This window comes from Oryctolagus cuniculus, chromosome 13, assembly GCF_964237555.1.
Source record: "Oryctolagus cuniculus chromosome 13, mOryCun1.1, whole genome shotgun sequence".
NCBI lineage: Eukaryota > Metazoa > Chordata > Mammalia > Lagomorpha > Leporidae > Oryctolagus > Oryctolagus cuniculus.
In genome coordinates this window covers 41,648,328-41,667,857 of record NC_091444.1, presented here as the reverse complement: position 1 = coordinate 41,667,857, position 19,530 = coordinate 41,648,328, and the positions used below count along the sequence as shown (strand labels likewise).

Below are 19,530 nucleotides of genomic sequence, written 5' to 3'. Positions count from 1 at the left end.
AAATGCAACAAACTAGATGGATCCTCAGAGAAGTATGCAGAGTACGAAGTCAGTCCCCAAAAAGATTACACACTGCTGAAATAACAGTTATAGAAATGGAGACGAGAGTAATGGTTGCTAAGAATTAAGGACAGAATGGGGCACAGGGAAGTGAGTGTAGCTAAAAAGGGGATTTTTGGGTTATAGAAATATTCTGCACCTTGACTATCTATGTCAGCAGTCTTATTGTAATATTACATACAATATCACATTTTGGTTTTGTAAAATGTTATCATTGGGGAAAACTGACTAGAAGGTACTTAGCATCTCTATGTGATTTCTTATGACTACATGTGAATCTACAATTATCTCAAAATCAAGTTCATTTTTTTAAAAAATGACTCCCTTGGCCAGCACCGCGGCTCACTAGGCTAATCCTCTGCCTAGCGGCGCCGGCACACCAGGTTCTAGTCCCGGTCAGGGCGCCGGATTCTGTCCCGGTTGCCCCTCTTCCAGGCCAGCTCTCTGCTGTGGCCCGGAGTGCAGTGGAGGATGGCCCGGCCCAGGTGCTTGAGTCCTGCACCCGCATGAGAGACCAGGAGAAGCACCTGGCTCCTGCCATCGGATCAGCGCGGTGTGCCGGCCGTGGCGGCCATTGGAGGGTGAACCAACGGCAAAGGAAGACCTTTCTCTCTGTCTCTCTCACTGTCCACTCTGCCTGTCAAAAAAAAAAAAAAAAAAAAAAAAGACTCTCTTGCTTCCCCCAAACTCCCTTCCTAAAGCCTGTGGCTAGCTAGCATTGACAGGACCCCCATCTTCTAACCCGAGGGTCTATGACCCTTGCCTTAGGATGGGAGACTATTCAGTAAGGATCTGAGATTACTGCACTGGGTTCACTGGGTTTTCCCACAGAGCAAAGCAGTTGATCATGTTCTTCTTTGCTTGCCTTTTTTTTTTTTTTTTTTTTTTTTTTTTTTTTTTACAGCAGGCAGGCAGAGTTAGACAGTGAGAGAGACAGAGTAAGGTCTTCCTTCCATTGGTTCACCACCCAAGTGGCTGCTACGGCCGGCACGCTGCTGCGCCATCGATCTGAAGCCAGGAGCCAGGTGCTTCCTCCTGCTCTCCCATGCAGATGCAGGGCTACAGCAGAGAGCTGGACTGGAAGAGGAGCAACTGGGACAGAATCTGGCACCCGGACCGGGACTAGACCCCCGGGTGCCGGCACCACAGGTGGAGGATTAGCCTAGTGAGCCGCGGCGCTGGCCACGCATCTTTCTTTCTAAGACACTCCCTTTGAACTCGGTGAACAGTATTTCGCTGATTTTGTTGGGAGCCATTCTTTGTCATGGATTCTCCAGATGTGACTAAGTCTGCAACGGGGCAGTAACTGCATTTTGTGAGTCATACTTTTTGAATGATTTTGGCATGCCCTGTGCCAGATTGGAAATTTTTTTCATGGATTCCTATTTCATTTTTTGTTACAGTTCCGCATCAGGAAGTTTCAGCGGTGTTTACTAAGTATCACCAGAGTTTAGGGGCCCCGAATGCCATTACACATCAGTAGTAGAGTACATGGTACTTAGAAACCTGAGCACTAACCCTCACTAGAAGCTCCGCACTGTTTCCCTGTTCACCAGTTTTCCTTTCGTGTGTAAAAGGAAGTGTTTTGAACACACTGTCTACATACTATCTGTTAAAGTCTGAAGATTTATGATTCTGTACTCTTGGGGGATTTATGACCAGTCCTAAAGGACTGATGATCACAAGAACAAAATTTTTCAAAGAAAATGTTTTCAGCTCTTTGTTCTGTGTTCTCTGTGTTAAACCAAAAAAACACAGTTCAGTGCTGTGGTGCCAGGCTGAGAACTAAGTAAAGCTTTGGGTCATGCAGCCATTGAGACACTCAGGACTGGGAGTCCAAGGCCTCTGGACTTCGCTGTGATGAAAGCAACCTGCCATATGCTATGCCCTTCTCATGGGCCACCTGCGTCAGTCCCTGCATTTGAGTTGAACATCATGCAGTCAAATCAAGGAGGAAAAAGGGAACATGGCAGAATGTCAAGCAGCTAGGGAGGGAGAGAATTTAGAGATGTCAGCCCAGCAAAGTTGTGCCTTGCCCTTTGTATGGAAGAATTGCGCGTCAAAATGTAGGCCAAAGGCTTTGCAAGTGAGCAACATTCCTGGGTTGTCAGTTTTTAAAATGTACTTTTCCCACCCACCTCTGGAAAACAACACAGCCATGTTAACTCTGACCAAAAGCTTGTGAGATGTTTTCTAATCACTTGCAATGTACAACCTGAAGAGGTGATCGTAGTTTTCCAGAAGAAGAAATAGAGAAATGTAGACATTAAATTACTTGTTCTAGGGTCAGAATTTAACCTAATAAATTTTGCTGTCTGCTTTAGAAAAAGATTACCCAGGAGATGAGATAGAAAATAGTGTTTGAAGTTGCCAGAGGCTGTGGTATTTATCAGATGCCCTTAAAAAGGCATGTGAGGCCTCTGATTGCCCAAAAAAGATGTTTTCTGCTGAAATTGCTTTTAGCTGAAGGTATAGGAATCCTTTTCAAAATGACTTTCACCTAAAAACTGATAGAAATCATTGTTTTTTGAGAATTATCCATTTCAAGAGTTTATATAAATGACAGTTTGATTTGTAATCAGCTTTTCTTATGCAGTAATTTCATGTATTATATGTCATCCATCCAATTCTAACTTTCTAGGTGTAAGTTGAAGGGAAAAATACTCATATGTCAAGTTAATATCCTAGCTACTTGGTTAATATCCTACCTGCTCCCTCTCTTTCTCTCCATAAGACAAGTCTAGAACTCAGTTACACTTCATTTTGTTTTGGCTCAGGATCTGGCCTTGTGAAAGGCTTGACTGCGTTAATGGGAAACCAAAGAAGGCTAGGAAGGAAGAATGAATATACAGGGGTCACTTTCTACTCTGAAGTCCAACCAGAAGCTTCATTTCTTCACAATCGAACATGTAACTCATCAGAATCCTAGATTTTTCCACAAAAAAAGTCCCATTTCTTCACATATCTTAAAGCAGGGATTATACAACCTGTCCACATACATTCCTACACCCACAGGCAGTCCTACGCGTATGCACGTGCATACACACACACACACACACACAAGGATAGATGGATGGATACGTTTATAATACATGGTCAATTTTTTTGTCTCAAGAGTGGGCTCGGTTCTGCCCCCTAGTGTCTAAGAGATGAAATGCTCTGGAGGGCAGTCATTTAGAGCCTGCAACAGGTGTTTCAGACCCTTCACTATCACTTTCATTATTTTGCTTTAGCAAAACAGCATCACTTCCAGCATTTTTTCCATGTCGCCTCATCTTCTGAAATAAATTGGGCATCAGTTCAGACTAGTACAATATTCTTTACATGGGCCATCCTCAGCAATTAACACAACGTTCTCTGTTGCAGAGTCTCCCACCCTCCGCAGATCATCTTGCCCATTCATAACTGGGAACCTGAAGAGGAGCCTCACAAAGAGGAGGAAGTTGGACCACTGGTGGAACATATTTATGAGGTAGCCATTGTCCATGTGGAAGCTGTGTTAGGGGATTACTGCTATGCTGTCCCCTACTGAACTCCAAATGATATGTTTTAAGACACCAGTCCAAGCTCTGAGCTTTATATGCCGGCTAGATTTGTGCGATTATGTATCATATTGCAATGATTTCTGTTTCCTGTTAAGTAACTGCAGATATGGTCACTTGCTCCTCAGTTTATCTTGCTATGTTCTTTTTTTTAAATGTTTTTTATTTCCTGTCTTTTTAGTATTTAGACAGTCTAAGCAAAAAATGGCCAGCTCCCTAGACTTCATTTCTTCCTACATTTTCAGATTTCCTTAAAACCCTCCCATCTCTTAAACTGAAGGTCACCAACCAGAAAGTCCAGCCAGAAAATTTTATGAATTACTCAGTATTGTGCCAAAAAATGCATATATAGTATGTGAAATAGGGGGCCAGTAGACATGTAAGAATAAATTTACCTTTTATTCAAATAATCAGAATTAGGAATGAATGACTTATTCTGAGCCTGAAATAGTTCATTGATCAATAAAATATTTTCCAGAAGCAAACCAGCAACAGATGAAAAAGACCCAATGTTCCTTTCCAAATTTAAATGTTAAATTGTGCATAGGGAAAAGTTATTGACATCTCCTGAAACACTTGTATTTTTCAGTTAGAAACCAATACATAGTAATTGGTGAGTTTGGTAATTGTTGACGTTTTCATTTTTTTTTTTTAAATAAAGTCACTGTTGTCAGCACAGCACAGTTATTCCTATTCATTTCAAAGGGATCAGGAGTGGAACCTTGGTAAAACAATGGTCCGAGGCATTTTGTGTTTGAAGATCTTTCGATGAATTTCTATGTTCCTTTCCTACACAACTCATAGGACCCTTCTAATAATTCTGCTTATGACTTCACTCAAGCTACCAAGGACATGAATAGCATTCTTTAGGGTTAACAATAAAACCATTTCAAAACTGATGAGCTGTTTACATCCACAGAGAGGAAGTCTCAACTCCTGGGCCATGTTCACAGAAAAACCTCCACCATCTGCCAACCTGCAGTGCAGTTTCGGAAGCCCCATCCAAAGCTGGATCAAAGCTTTGCCTTAAGCTCGTCTGATAGCAAAAACGATAACACAGTCCCAAATCACTGGGATTATGAACCTCACTGGGGGGAAACAAACTGTCGAATAATTTATTAAAGTTTGTGTGTGCTGTTCCTGCTCAAGAATACTGAGACTTTATAAAGTTGGAAAAAAAATCGGACTCAATCATTCCCAGGGCAACCCTGCTTCTAATCTTAGCATCAGTGGATCATAAAAGTTTAGGGTAATTACCAGTCATGCCGAAAGCAATCATCAAATGCTTCCTACATATTAATGTCATGTCTCAAAATAATGTCAGGAATGTCATGCTTTTGGAAAATGTGAATTAATAGGCCACCTAATAAGCAAAAACAATTATATATTGGTTTATGGATCATTATAATTACCAGAACTGTAGGGAGAAAAAAAAAAAAAAAGAAGATCCCTGCCAACTTTGAAGTGAGTTTTTAAAAACTACAATAAATTTAAATGCGGTTAGTGTTTTGGGCAAGCTGTTTTGTGTCCCCTGAATGTGAGATTCTTGTGTGAAAAATGTCCATCTCTTTATGAGATGTGGCCTTTCTTTCCTTGAGATTTGTTGATGAGAACAGAAGGGGCCCAGCTTTGTCGCGCGCACTCAGAGTGAACTGTGCAGAGCGCAGACCAGCTTTGGCACTTGATGGATGGCCATTTCTCCAGAGGGTGAAAGAGAGTGCATCGCATATGGTTGCAATTGACAAGTCAGTAGTCAGGCAAGAGGAGGCAGATTCAACGTAAAGGGAAAAAAGCCCTAAGTCTTAAAATCATATAATTAAAATTGTATTTCTTGTACTACTCTTAATATGCATTCACAGTAAATATGACAGTTATTAGACATGGTTAATATGGACTTCACTAGGAAATCCACTCTAAGAACTTCACAAATTAAAGAGTTCTCTAAATGCCTGCACACAATACTTTTAGATCTCTTGTCTGTGTAAATTCTTTCCTATTTTCCGCAGCCATAGTCATAGTCTTAAAGGCAGCAATATGTTTTTAGAATGGATACAGAGTAAATGGAGTTTGATGTCATCTCCCTCTCTTGTGCTGTGCTAGTTTAGAGTGTGTCGTTTGCTTGCAGCTGCACAATATTGGACCGAGCACCATCAGTGACACCATCCTGGAGGTGGGCTGGCCGTTCTCTGCGCGGGATGAGTTTCTTCTCTATATTTTCCATATTCAAACTCTGGGACCTCTGAGGTGTCAAACAAATCCTGATATCAACCCACAGGATATAAAGGTAGGAGTGTGGTCTAACTAGTAGCTTTTTTTTTTTTTTTTTTTTTTATGGTAAAGAAAAAATAAAAACAATAGCTTGTTCACCAGGAAGAAAAAAAAAAAAAAAAAGCAAGGGGCAGGCAGTTGACCAGAAAGAAGAAATGCCTGAATCCCATACTGGAGTTCCTGGGTTCAAGGCCGGAATCTAGCTCTTGACTCCAGCTTCCTGCTAAGGCAGACCCTGGGAGGCAGCAGTGATGGCTCAAGTAGTTGGGTTCCTGCTACCTGTATGGGGGACCTGGATTGAATTCCCCGCTCTTGGCTTCATCCTGGCCCAGCCCCAGAATTTAGAGGTATCTGGGGAATGAACCAGATGGGAACCATCTCTCTCTCTCTTTCCTCCTGTTTCTTTCCCTCTCAAATAAAAAAAAAAAAAATTAAGCAAAATAATTATGTTACTTCAAACATCATTGATTAGACCTTTTCTTTTAGTTTTATATTTAAAATATCAAATCTAATTTAAAATATCACTGCTAGTAAAATTAAATTTCTCAGAGTGTTATTGCTTGTAGTTGTGGTGATCTTCCATTTATGTAGCCCATTTCAATATGTACTTTTTATACAAGAGCATTCAAAAAGTTTATGGAAAAGTGGAATTGACAGTACAAATTCTCCATGAACCTTTTGGATTCCTATATATGGTTCTACTAGAAATGCAACTGAACCAAAATCATAAATAGACATGTCATGTTTTTAAGCATTGGTATAAAATGCTATTTTTAAAACCTTTTTGGTATATTGCCAAAAACATGAGGATCTTTGCCAAAATGGGCTCTTCCAGCTGTTGCCAATAGCAAGTGGTGAAATGTAAGAATATGCCAAAGGCCATCTCAATGCCTGAGAAGTCCTAGACTGGAACGTTCAGGACCCCATTCTTTTGTGAACCTTACGGAGAAGCCCAGAACACTGCTACTCAAACTCTTAAATCCATCTGCATCTCAAGGCAGGTGGGGAGGGGGTGGTAGCTGTTAAAATGCAAGGTCCAAGGAGGGGCCTGAGACCCTGCCTCTGTGCAAGACCTCACCTCCTGTCCATGTGCCTGGTCTGCTGTCCACATAGTCATTCACAAGGAGCTCAAATGTCCAAGGAACTGATCCTATTCAGAGGAAAATGTACACTTGGCTTGGGTTCCCCCTGGGAAGGAAATTAATTAATTACCATAGCTCTTGGAAATGTCACATTTGTATGAAAACAAAGACAAAAGCTTGTTGATCAGATGTCATCCTCGGAGGGGAACTGCTTTCCAGAAGGGAGGTTTCCCAGGAGCTGCAAGGGCACCGGGTCTCTGTTGGGCATGGTGCCAGCAAGACTTCCTGAGACAGACACAGTCCCCAGCACGCACATCTGCCCCTGCCCCTGGCTAGTGGCACTGGGTCATCACATGCTGAAAGGCTCTGTTCACAGGGAGGAAGACTCAGATGGGGCTCAACAGTAGAGGACTTACAGGGCAACAAACCTCCTTCTTCATGGGAAAACCATAAGGAAGGCCACTTGCATTATACAATATTACTTAAAATACTTCCTTCTTGGACTTTTTCCCCCCATTTCCTCTTTCTTTGGTTCTTATTAAGATGCTTTTAATATCTTCGAGGATAGCAGCTTGTTAGAAAATAACATCTTCAAATGTTAATGTATAACATTTAAACTTAAAACTTTCCCATGTCCTGTCCTGTATCTAACATATACTAGAGATATAAATACATACACTGCATCTGACCTGTAGCACAGATTCTTGCAGCCCATGGTTATGCACAAGGTTTCTGACTCTCATGAATGCAATGTTTAGTTTGTATCTGACACTATTTATATGTATTTGTATATATTATATAACTTGTTTAATGTGCACCAAGTTGGTTGTAATTTATTTGTTTCTTTGAGGCAATTTAACAATCATTTACAGTGATGGGACAGTTCTAATAGATAATTTGCCTTAAGACCTGACAGATTCATGCTAACCCAGGGGGTCATATATAGTAAGCACCTGGCTAAGTGTGCCCTGCTACCCAGTTATACTTTTTTTTTTTTTTGTATTTTTTTTTTTTTTGACAGGCAGAGTGGACAGTGAGAGAGAGAAACAGAGAGAAAGGTCTTCCTTTGCCGTTGGTTCACCCTCCAATTGCCACCGCGGCCAGCGTGCTGCGCTGATCCGATGGCAGGAGCCAGGTGCTTCTCCTGGTCTCCCGTGGGGTGCAGGGCCCAAGGACTTGGGCCATCCTCCACTGCACTCCCTGGCCACAGCAAAGAGCTGGCCTGGAAGAGGGGCAACCAGGACAGAATCCGGTGCCCTGACCAGGACTAGAACCCGGTGTGCCAGCGCCGCAAGGCAGAGGATTAGCCTAGTGAGCTGCGGCGCCGGCGAACCCAGTTATACTTTTAATACTTGTGATACACATTGATTAAAAATCTGTCCAGAGCTAGTAATTTTTGGAAAAGATTTGTGTACTTGAAAGGCAGAGTGACAGAGAGAGAGGGAGATAAACTGATTCACTCCCCCAAATGCCTGCAACAGCTTAGGCTGGGCCAGGCAGAAGCCAGGAGCCAGGAACTCCATCCATGTCTCCCAGATCGGTGACAGGGGTCCATGTACTTGAGCCAGCTTCAGCTGCCTTCTTGGGCTCATTGGCAGGAAGCTGTGTCAGAAGCAGAGCAGCTGGGACTCAAACCTGTGCTTTATTTTTATTTATTTATTTTTTTTGACAGAGTGGACAGTGAGAGAGAGACAGAGAAAAAGGTCTTCCTTTGCCGTTGGTTCACCCTCCAATGGCTGCAGCCAGCGCATCGCATTGATCCGAAGCCAGGAGCCAGGTGCTTTTCCTGGTCTCCCATGGGGTGCAGGGCCCAAGCACCTGGGCCATCCTCCACTGCACTCCCTGGCCACAGCAGAGAGCTGGCCTGGAAGAGGGGCAACCAGGACAGAATCCGGCGCCCCGACCGGGACTAGAACCCGGTGTGCCGGTGCCGCAAGGTGGAGGATTAGCCTAGTGAGCCGCGGCGCCGGCCTCAAACCTGTGCTTTAATATGAGATGCTTGCATCAGCACTGGCAGCTTAACCCACTGTGTCATAATACTAGTCCCAGGCTAGTAATTTTTAAAATGTGATCTAATTATGTACATTTCCTAAAACTCTCCACCTATGGAAATTGTAAGATTTGACTGCAATAGGAAGTAAAAATGCCCTGAAACTAATAAAAGTTTGTAACTTCTGAGTTCATTGGAAAGTTGAAAGATTCTACTTTAAGATTCTCAAAGTACCTTAACCATGTCCCAGAGAACACAAAAGAAACTTTATCAACAGATTTTAAAAATCGACAATTAGTATTTTTACATCAGAGTCTATAAACAATTAAGAATACCTGAAGGGGCTGGAGCTGTGGTGTAACAGGCTTAAGCCTCGACCTGTGGTGCCCACATCCATGTGGGTGCCAGTTGGAGTCCTGGCTGCTCCACTTCCGATCCAGCTCTCTGCTGTGGCCTGGGAAAGCAGTGGAAGATGGCCCAAGTCCTTGGGCCCCTGCACCTGTGTGGGAGACCTGGAAGAAGCTCCTGCCTCCTGGCTTTGGATCGGCCCAGCTCCGGCTGTCACAGACATTTGGGGAGCAAACCAGCAGTTGGAAGACCTCTGTCTCTGCCTCTCAAATAAATAAATAAATCTTTTTTTTTAAAAAAAGGAACATTAAAAAAGTCCTGGAAAATAATTTTCTTTAAAAATATCCAATAATCCCTAGTGGGGGCTGGCATTGTGGCATAGGGGAAGGCGAGCAGCCGCCAGCTTTGTGCTCTGGGACTTCCAGCATCTGGAGCCCTGCGCAAAACCAAACTTATCTCCTGTCTAGATCACTCATTCTCAGGTTGTAATACCAGCAAATGGACGAAGGCAGGTCCGTTCCACACTCCCTTCACGAGGAGAGTGATGGGCAGGGAGAGCCTTTGAAGCATCCGCATCCCGAGCCGTCCGTGTTCTACCAGGCCTTCTCTGAGAAGCCCCAGGCCCTGCCCACCACGGCCTGGCGCAGGGGAACTTCCTGAAGTTGTGGGATCTGTCCCCCCACCACATGTTCCTCTTCCACTCTTCTACTGATTTCCTTTCGGTCAGATCTCTCTCATGGTCAGATAGGCTTTTTCTGCCAACTCCCTCCCTGGGGCATTCTCATTTTTGCCCCCTTACAATCAGAAGACATCTCCCTTCATGGCCTCTTCCCAACCCCCTCACACACTGCTAAGGAAGCTTACTGATAAGACAAAATTCCAAATTTCCCTAGATGCATCCATTCCAAGGAGCCAGTGCCTCTAACACTAAGGCCTTCAAAATATCCCCTGCATCCCTACAGTTGCCTCAGACTCGGCTATCTCCATCTAAGTAAACCAATTTCCACCTAAATACCAGCATTCGACGTAAAGGGCTTAACACACTGGGTTTGTTTTTGTTTTTAAATTACTCATCTGGCAAGAGTCCTGGGTATTATTATTCTTTATTACAAATACACAGTTTTATGGCATGAAAGTCATACTGAGGATTAAGTAGGTTTTTTTGCGGACTGGCTTGAGAACTCAACCACCATTTCAAACATCATTTCTAAGGAGAAATGCGTTCTGAATGCCAAGCATCTAGCCTGCAATACAGCCCCACTACAAATAGAACGTGCCTTCCAAATGCAACAGAAGCCTCCAATTTCAGTAAATGAGGTACAGTTTTCCAGGCTATGTCCTCAGAGTCTGAGGAGGGGACTGCCTTAGTCAGCCACCACCACGACCATTCTGCTACCTGCGGCTTCTTTAGGAAACGGTGGCCAAAAGCTGTCACTGACAACCACCACCTCACTCGCTGCCCAGATACAGGGCGGTGGTGACCAAACTTGGGCAGGGAAAGAGGCACACACACACACAGGTATTGCTAGAAATCAGTGCCTTTCTTCAGTACCCATACCTGCTTCTTGTCAGTTTTCGCGAGATGTACTCAGCCCGGTTTGTCGATGTTCAAATCTCAGAGGCTGGGGGTTCAGGAACAGCAGAGTGAGCCGCACAACCCCTCATCTCCCCATTCGAGGAAACCAAGCTCCCAGGGAAGTCAGCACAGGACGCGGAAGTGCCAGGCTTGTCTCCTACCTGCACTTTTGCCTCCAGGTGGAGCGGTTGCTGAGTTGGAGCTTCTGCTCCAAGATGGCTTCCCCTCCATCAAGTACGTGCACCTGTCTTCTATAGCCTGCGGGATGTAAGCAGACGCCAGCTTCCTGGGCTGGGTCAGAGGGCACAGTTTCCACTCATTCTCCCATCGAAAAGGTTTTGAAACATCAACTGTCTGCAGCATTTGAACCAATCCATGCCATCTAATTTGTTCCAGATCCTTCTTGGAATAAAATTTGAGAGCTGAGTGCAATATTGCTCAACTCTTCTAAAGGCAGTACAATAAGGATTTCAAACTATCAATTTTCTTATTTTGCTGGGCTTGGGTTTGGAGGGTCCTTCAAACAAGCTATGATCTTTAGATAAGATGAGGTTGAAAATGTAAACCCTACTCAAACCTAACGTTTCATAAAAAGCAAAAGTTTTTTTTTTTTTTTTTAATTGGCATGATTTTGTGCTAAACAGCCCAGTGTGAGATGCTGAGCGTACAGGCTATGGAATGTGGGCTGGGACCTCAAAGAAGACAACAAACGGGGTACTCAGATGCAACCTGTGCTAAGATCATGGGACAGAATTCTGGGCCTCCGTTCAGGAAACAAGAATCCTGAGGTTAAAATGAACAAGACTAGACTGGGAAGAGCTGAACACGAGAGCAACCAACCCTGTGTGTAAAATCTGTCTCTGGAGCCACGGAAAGCAGGAGGTCGCCGCCGAGAGCCAGCCTCTTGAACAAGACCAGTCCCACAGGAAGCACAAATTACAACCAGAGAGCACAAATGGGAAAAGCAGAAACACGGAACCAGCTCATTCGTCAAGGGTTGCAGTCCTGCAGGCCGGTTTTTAAGATCCACGGGCACGCAGACAGTGGCTTGGCTTGGCAAATTTGCATAGTTTCGTCTTATCCCTGAGAGTTTTTTCTTCTGTCATAACTGCCTCTGGTTGCTGGATCTCATTACTCAGGGTGTGGGGACACTCGTTATGCCTAGAACTGCAGCTCCTCTTACACACACACACACACACACACACACACACACACCTGTAAAATCAAGACATAACAAGGAAGAAAATCATTTAGTATGTCTTTCCTATTAACTGTTGATTTCTTCTTCATTCTTTTAGGAACTGTTACTTACCCCTTTAATGCTCAAACTTCTGCTATGAACTTTCCTTCCAGAAAAAAACAACCCCAGTCTTCCTATTTCAGAAGCTCTGACCAGGAGAACAGTAGCTGATACTAATTTTCTTCCTTTCCGGTGGTGATGCTTTAGTGACAACTTGCACGGGCTCCTGAACTTGGCCTTTCCGTCCTGCCAGATGTGGCTGTCTCTTACAGGGATGCGCCCTTGGAGGAATTTCATTCATCTTTTCCTCTTCTCTGTGAGATGGCTTTTTTTTTTTTTTTTTTTTTTTTTTGGACAGGCAGAGTGGACAGTGAGAGAGACAGAGAGAAAGGTCTTCCTTTTCCATTGGTTCACCCTCCAATGGCCGCCGCGGCCAGCGCGCTGTGGCCGGTGCACCGCGCTGATCCAAAGCCTGGAGCCTGGTGCTTCTCCTGGTCTCCCATGGGGTGCAGGGCCCAAGCACTTGGGCCATCCTCCACTGCACTCCCTGGCCACACAGAGAGCTGGCCTGGAAGAGGGGCAACCGGGACAGAATTCGGCGCCCCGACCAGGACTAGAACCCGGTGTGCCAGTGCCGCAGGTGGAGGATTAGCCTATTGAGCCCTGGTGCCAGCCTCTGTGAGATGGCCTTTCAGGTGCCCATTATTTTTTTCTTAAAAAGTAAATGCACTGTGTCCAGAAACTAAGGAAAGCAGAAACATCCCCATAGAGTGAGCTGATTCTTTTAGTTGTGCCTTGCATGAACATTTCAAGAAGTTTACCAAAAAAAAAAAAAAAAAGTGGGTTTTTTTCCTCTACCCACAAATCCTTAACATTTATGTCTTAAAGAAAATTACATGGTACACTGACCCCCTGGGCTTTTCTCCACTTAGATTTAATTATAGACAAAGAAGCACATAGGAATAGTTCCCGTTTCTTGTGTGCTGGGAATACCTGAAATCCAGAGAGAAATTACACACAAGAAAAAGATGGTATGCATTGCTTTTGTTTGGGTACATGTTGCCCTTTATCTTATTTAATCCAGCCTTTTTGTGCAAACGCTGTATTTCCAACTGTATTGCACATCCTGTCTGCACAGTATCCTTTTAATCCATAAATTTAAACCTAAACCAAGTAAAGAGTTTGGTGGAGAGTTATGAAAATAGAAAACTCCTGTTGGGTTCAACTTCTGAGTAGCAGCTGGAGAAAGAAACATATTTACTAACAATTATATCCTTATTGCAGAAAGAATGTGTCTGTTGTTCTGAAGATGATGGCTTGGTGTTCAGCACCAGCTTCTCCCAGCATTTAACAAATCGTGCTCTGAACTGAGTGTCTGCCTTACAAGAGTGCTCAGAGGTCAGCCTCCTGACCTGCCCCTCTAATGATTTCAGATTCGGCAAAAAAATGACCTGTAGGTTCATGGCCAGTCTAAAAAAATAGACTTCCAGTGTAGTTTACATTTCTTGGATAATTTCTTACTTGTTATTTTTTGTTTTGGTTTTTGAAAAAATTGCTGGGATGCCATCTGAGAAAACTCACTTGCCAGCTATTTGATGACTTTTTGACTGCGCTGTTTAAAAGGCAGCATTCCTCTATTTGTAAACCTGTGTTGCCAAAAGAAAGAACCAGGTTCTGTCAACCCCCTGCTTCATGATGCACTTCTTGCCTAGCTTGGAGTAATCCGGTGTTCCACTGAGAGACCACTTAGATACACCCAATGGGTGGGCTCTCTGCTTGGACACAGTCCACATCTGTGGAGAGCTCACAGGAACTGGAGAATTTTCTTCTCTTTGGACTATTGTTTTATTTTACTATTACTGCTACTACTTCTAATAATAATAGGCTGTGACTTGGGAAAAAGGTATCACTCCCAAGTTCATTCCAATACCTTTTTTTTTGTAGTTTGGTTAACTACATGAGCTTCTGTCATCTAATTATCAGCAACTTATTAAAGAAACCTCCAAGTGAAAACAACAAGTGCATACAAAAGGTGCATGCCAGGAAACACCCAGGAGATGATGGTTTCCACCATCAATCTGTGCAAGCTCAGCTCTCCACCTCGTGCCAGGAAGACTTCTCTCAGGTGCTCCCTCATTACACATCCTTAGCACTTGTTGGCTCTCCTCCTTACTGGGCTCCGGCTTGCCGTTGTCCTGGGATGTTTCCGCTTTGCCCTCTGGCTGCTCCGCCCCTGGAATGTTCCACTCAGCATCCTTGTCACCTGCAAGTCACTGTTTTCATACCCTTCTCACTCTGTGTTTCCATTAGACTTTTCCTTCCTTGGTATGAGCACTTTCCCTGAGACAGTTAACCTGCCCCACTCTCTAGACTGCCACCATATCTTCTTCCTGCCAAGCCTGGAGTCCATGAGGAGTGGCTCAAAATACCCTTAGCCTCCCCCTTTCAACAGCCTTCCAAGCCCCTGCCCGGAAAATGTCGGTCATGCACAGGTCCACGGTCCGGCTTCTCCACCCCTTGGCTGGATGGCGCCATTCATTGCTTGTGGATGGTGGAAAGCACTTCTGGGGAAGTCTCCTGATCTGATGATCTCTTCTCGCCTCCCCTTGTTGGCCTCTCCTTGCACCTCCTATCCACTCTCTCCAACATCACTGTTAGAGAAAACCTGCAAATACGAGAATCTTCAAATGATGCAATTCCCTCTCTAATCCCCTCCCCGCCCCACCTGCCTTCTGATCACCTCTCTCCATCCTCAACTCCCTCCCAACGCTTTCAGAGGAAGGAGCGTTCTTCCTCCAGCGCCAAGTGTGGCTTTGCTACATCAAGTGTCCTGTTTCCTGGATCTTCAGTCTCTTCCTCTCCCTGAGTTGCCTCCTTGGGTCCCATGAAGGTCTTCAAATTTCCTCCATCTTTGTAATCGATAGGAAGCAAAATAACTTGGCCCTATATTCTCTGCCAACAATGGGCCCCTTCCCCCCTTCCATTTATAGTCAAACTGTACTTGCTATCCCTACTGCCTTATTTCTCATTTATTCTTTTTCTCTTGTAACTTTTAAATTTAAATTTTCATATTTAAAAATGCCAAACATCCATCATAAGAATATACAAGGCAATACATACAGAAGAAAAGTTTAAAACTTTAAATCTCTAGTGTGTTACCACCAATTTAGTGTTATGTTTTCTATTTATGCATCAATTTATTTTTCCTCTTCACCCATGAGTACTGTGTGCTGCCAATAGATAAGTCTTCTCTTTCAAAATCCAAACACCATTATCCTACCTAAAAATAAATGGACAAAACATCTTGCTATCATGAAATCTCTATCACTGGAAACACTTTAATGACTACTCTTCTAGAGTTTTTTCTATTTATACTTATGCAATGTAATTATATAACAAGTTTTAATAAAAAATACAAGTTAACATATATGCTATTACATAAGCTGTCTTTTCTCCTTACTAATATCTTACATCTTTCTAAATTAAAATATAGCTTTATATTATCACTTTAAAAATGTCCATTAATCTTTTGTATTAATATAATTTATTTAACCAGTAACCTGTACAATATGCCCACAAAGTTTTAGGTTACTGCCTTTCTCTCTATCATAAGTAACATTAAAATTGTTTCTAATGTTCTTTATCTAGAAGACAAGATACATTGATCCGTGAACCATGGACAGTTATAAGGAATGATAACAAAGACATGATCATAAGTTTTCAAATAAGTGCTCATTTACCCAAACCATTCACTCTCCAGTTGCTGCAATTCAATTTTCACCTCTACCAATCCCCTATGTAGAAAAGAACATCCATAATGTCTGTTTTTGAAGAAAAAAAATCTTATTTATTATTTATTCAGGTGTATGTGGAGAGCAGAGAGAAAGAGAGACCTAGAAATATAGAAACAGTGCTTCCATCCCCTGGTTCACTCCCCAGATGCCTGCCAGAGCCAGGACTGTGCCGGCCAAAGCCAGGAGCCAGCAACACTCAATCCTGGTCTCCTGTGTGGATGGCAGGGACCCAACCACCAGAATCAGCATCTGCGGCCTCCCAGGGTACCTTTTAGCCAGGAGCTGGAATCGGAAGCAGAGCCAGGTCGAGAACACAGCAGTGAGCTATGGGGTGCAGGCATCTCGAGCGGCGTATTAGCCACAGTGCCAAACGCCTGCCCCATGCACAATGTCTTGAAAGACAAATTCGGTGAATACTTTTGGTCCTCGCCCTTCTTTTCTCCCCTGCAGGATTTGGTGCTCTTGATCACTCCTTTATCTTCCCGATGTTCTGTTCCTTGGGCTTTCCCGGATCAGCTCCTACATCTGATTTCCCATCTGAGTTTTCCTTGCTGCATCCTCTTCCTCTGCCTGCTTGCTGATAGTTCCTGGGAGCTTAGCCGTGACTCTCTGCTGCTCATTTTACGTTTTCTCTTTGGGCAGCTCAGACCAGTGAGCAGGCAGCTGTGGCTCAGCCTGAAAGGCACTGAGACAGAGGCTCGGGGAGCCAGCTGGGCAGTTGAGGAGGGGCGAGCTGTTCTGCAAGTAAGCAGGGAAGCTGAGGGTGAGGGGCTCCTGGTGAGAGCTGGAGAGCACGGAGAGCCCTGTGCGTGCCGGGGTAGGGAGTGTGGACTCGGTCTGTTTGTCCGGGCCCTTAGGACACACTGAATGCTATCATTCCTTCTTTTGTCCTACACCCTCGACTGCAATGTATGAATTTCTTTTCTCATCACAGGGAGATGAATGTACCATCATTGCTACCGTGTCTATTCAGGGAGCCTGTGAAAGAACACTTACCCCTCAGCACGGGAATGGTGGGGAGGGGTGCGGGGAGGGCGCAAAATTAGAGTTCTATATTCAATTGGTCCAAAATGAGGAATGTGAACAGGGTATTAGATGTGATTTGCTGGAACTCTCAAAGTATTTATTCAACCATCAGTGGTACCCAACGTGGAGCCTGAGGTAAAATCATCAGTTCTAGAACACTTGCAAAAGAAACGTGGGCCTGAAAACAAGCTCAGGACAGCACAGAGTGCATAATGCACGCCTTGGAGAAGTCTTTTCATTCGGAAACGGTTGTCTCCTGAGGGAGCCTTCTCCAGAGCACAGGGTGGGGGCTCAGCCGTGCACACACTGGGTTCTCCACCAACGGAGCTGTTTCCCCATGGCCGGCCCCTCACTTTTCTACACTTTGTTTAAAGATTTATTTTATTTATTTGAAAGACAGAGTTACAGAGAGAGGTAGAGACAGAGAGAGAGGTCTTCCAAACACTGGTTCCACTCCTCAGATGGCTGCAATGGCCAGAGATGCACTGATCCAAAACCAGGAGCCAGGAGCTTCCTCCAGGTCTCCCACGTGGGTGCAGGGACCCAAGGACTTGGGCCATCTTCTACTGCTTTCCCAGGCCATAGCAGAGAGCTGGATCAGAAGAGGAGCAGCCGGGACTAGAACCGGCACCCACATGGGATGCTGGCACTTCAGGCCAGGGCGTTAATCCACTGCGCCACAGTGTGGGCCCCTCTCTGTACACATTCTAACCAGCCCCACTACAGAGAGAGGGGAAAGCAATATAGAGAGAATGATAACTCAGGCCTGAAAAGGCAGCTCCATGTTTCCTATCCTTAAGGGAAAATTACTTCTCCTTAAAACCTTATCCTTGTAAGATGAACTTCCCAGGATGCATTTCCCGTACTTCATGAATTCCAGGGACAGGGTGGTGGTAAGGAGTGTCCCTCGTCAGTGCAGGTCCCTGTGCTGTTGATCATGCTGCAGGGACATCACAGCCTGTCTGAATTCTCAAGGGAATCCAATGCACTTGGACTCAAACTGCCTGCAGGGCAAGACTAGTGAAAAGGCAGCAGCTCTGTATGCCATTGTATGTGACTCCTGCCTTCTGTTTGCAGCCCGCTGCCTCCCCAGAGGACACTGCTGAGATTAGCGCCTTCCTGCGAAACTCCACCATTCCTCACCTTGTCAGGAAGAGGGATGTGCCCATGGCCCAGCTCCACAGACAGGCCCCCGCCAAAGTCCTGGTGAGTCATTCCCGTGTGCGCAGCACCGCAGGGGAGGGTCGGGTTGGACACACTTCCCAGGGGTAGGTGCTTCTCACTTCCGGTGTTGTTCTCAGTCTCCTCCAAGGCTCAGATGTGCCCAGCCTTTCCTGGCAGTGCACACTGTGAGAAAGCAGAGTCCCTTTTCCTGGAGCACTGAAGAGCACTTGCAGTGTAACCTCCCCAGTCGTCTAAGCCTGCAGTGCGGCCACTCACAGAAATGATGATGCAAACATCACATGTGACCTTTCACCCCTTTCAGAAACATACGGCTTCCATTGTTTGCTGGTCCACAGACTTTGGGCTGGTGCACCTTGGACAGGCGCCATCCTTCCAATGGGCCCAGGAAATGGTGCACATGTCCCTGAATCTCACAGTCCTCCACTTGTCCAGACAGGCAAGAATGGTGTGTTGAGGTCTCCTGGCCAACCCCCCGGCAAGTCAGAGCACTGAGCGCTGAGTAATTCTGGAAGACTGAGCCTAGCCTGCCCTCGCATTCCTGAGTCAGTGTTTTGGTATCGTTCTACTCAGACCAATGCCATTTACAGAGCTGTGTCACCTCTCTAAATATTTATCCCTTTCCCTGACAATATTGCAAAGGCTCAACGTGAGTGTTAAGGTTCAGTTCATCTGTGTTCTACAGACCAGCTCCATAAACAATTAGGAAGCTACAACCACACTCCTAACAGGTCACCTGCAAACCCAAGAACCACATGAAATGGCACCCAGAAACCTGGGGCGGGGACACACTGAGAACTCTGTGCCCCAGCACTGGGGCTGGGGTCAGCGGCCCAGCAGGTACTTCCTGCCCCAAGGCCACGGTGCAAGAGCTCAATCCAAAACGTTTTCTCACGTGGTGATGCCAAATCCAGAGCCACAACCCCAGCCAACAGGTATCCATTCCAAGAGGCAAACCGGAGGGAGCGACCTTGGGGAAACAGCACAGTATGGAAAGGAAGGCGGTGGCACCGCTGCGAGAACACCCTTAGCCAAGGAGGGCGACGCTGCTGTTTTTCCAGGGCAGCAGTCGCTGCGCTCCGTGAGTTGGGAGCCATCAAACACCCAAGCCCGTGCTGCTTTCTTGCTCTGTATATCCTGCGTTCATCCCAGAAATGTGGGATTGCTTCCAGGCTCGTCCAGGGACACCGTGCTCTGGCCTCTGGGACACTGTCTTGTTCCACTTGTCTACCAAGTGGAAAGCCAGCGGGACAGGTGGTGTGTGTGTTTGGGTTTGCTGAGCATTTTTGTCCTCCAGGCTGCAGCTCAGTGCCTGGTTCATTTGTGGACTGACTATGTGGATGATGCAGTGAATGAACTCATCAAGCTGCCTCCTAATAAGTTCCTAGAGTCACCTGCAGGCTGCCTGTGGTGCCCCAGCTG

At 45.1% G+C, this 19,530-nt stretch overlaps 1 protein-coding gene across 1 annotated transcript in view; it reads left to right on the top strand.

Annotated features, from left to right (window-relative positions):
• Window positions 1-19,530, top strand: part of ITGA8 (integrin subunit alpha 8) — a 194,490-nt gene that overhangs the window by 142,877 nt on the left and 32,083 nt on the right. The window contains exons 24-26 of the mRNA XM_002717427.5: window positions 3,427-3,532; window positions 5,728-5,886; window positions 18,004-18,132. Of these exons, the coding sequence (XP_002717473.2) occupies window positions 3,427-3,532; window positions 5,728-5,886; window positions 18,004-18,132 (394 nt within the window). The remainder of the gene's footprint in view (window positions 1-3,426; window positions 3,533-5,727; window positions 5,887-18,003; window positions 18,133-19,530) is intronic.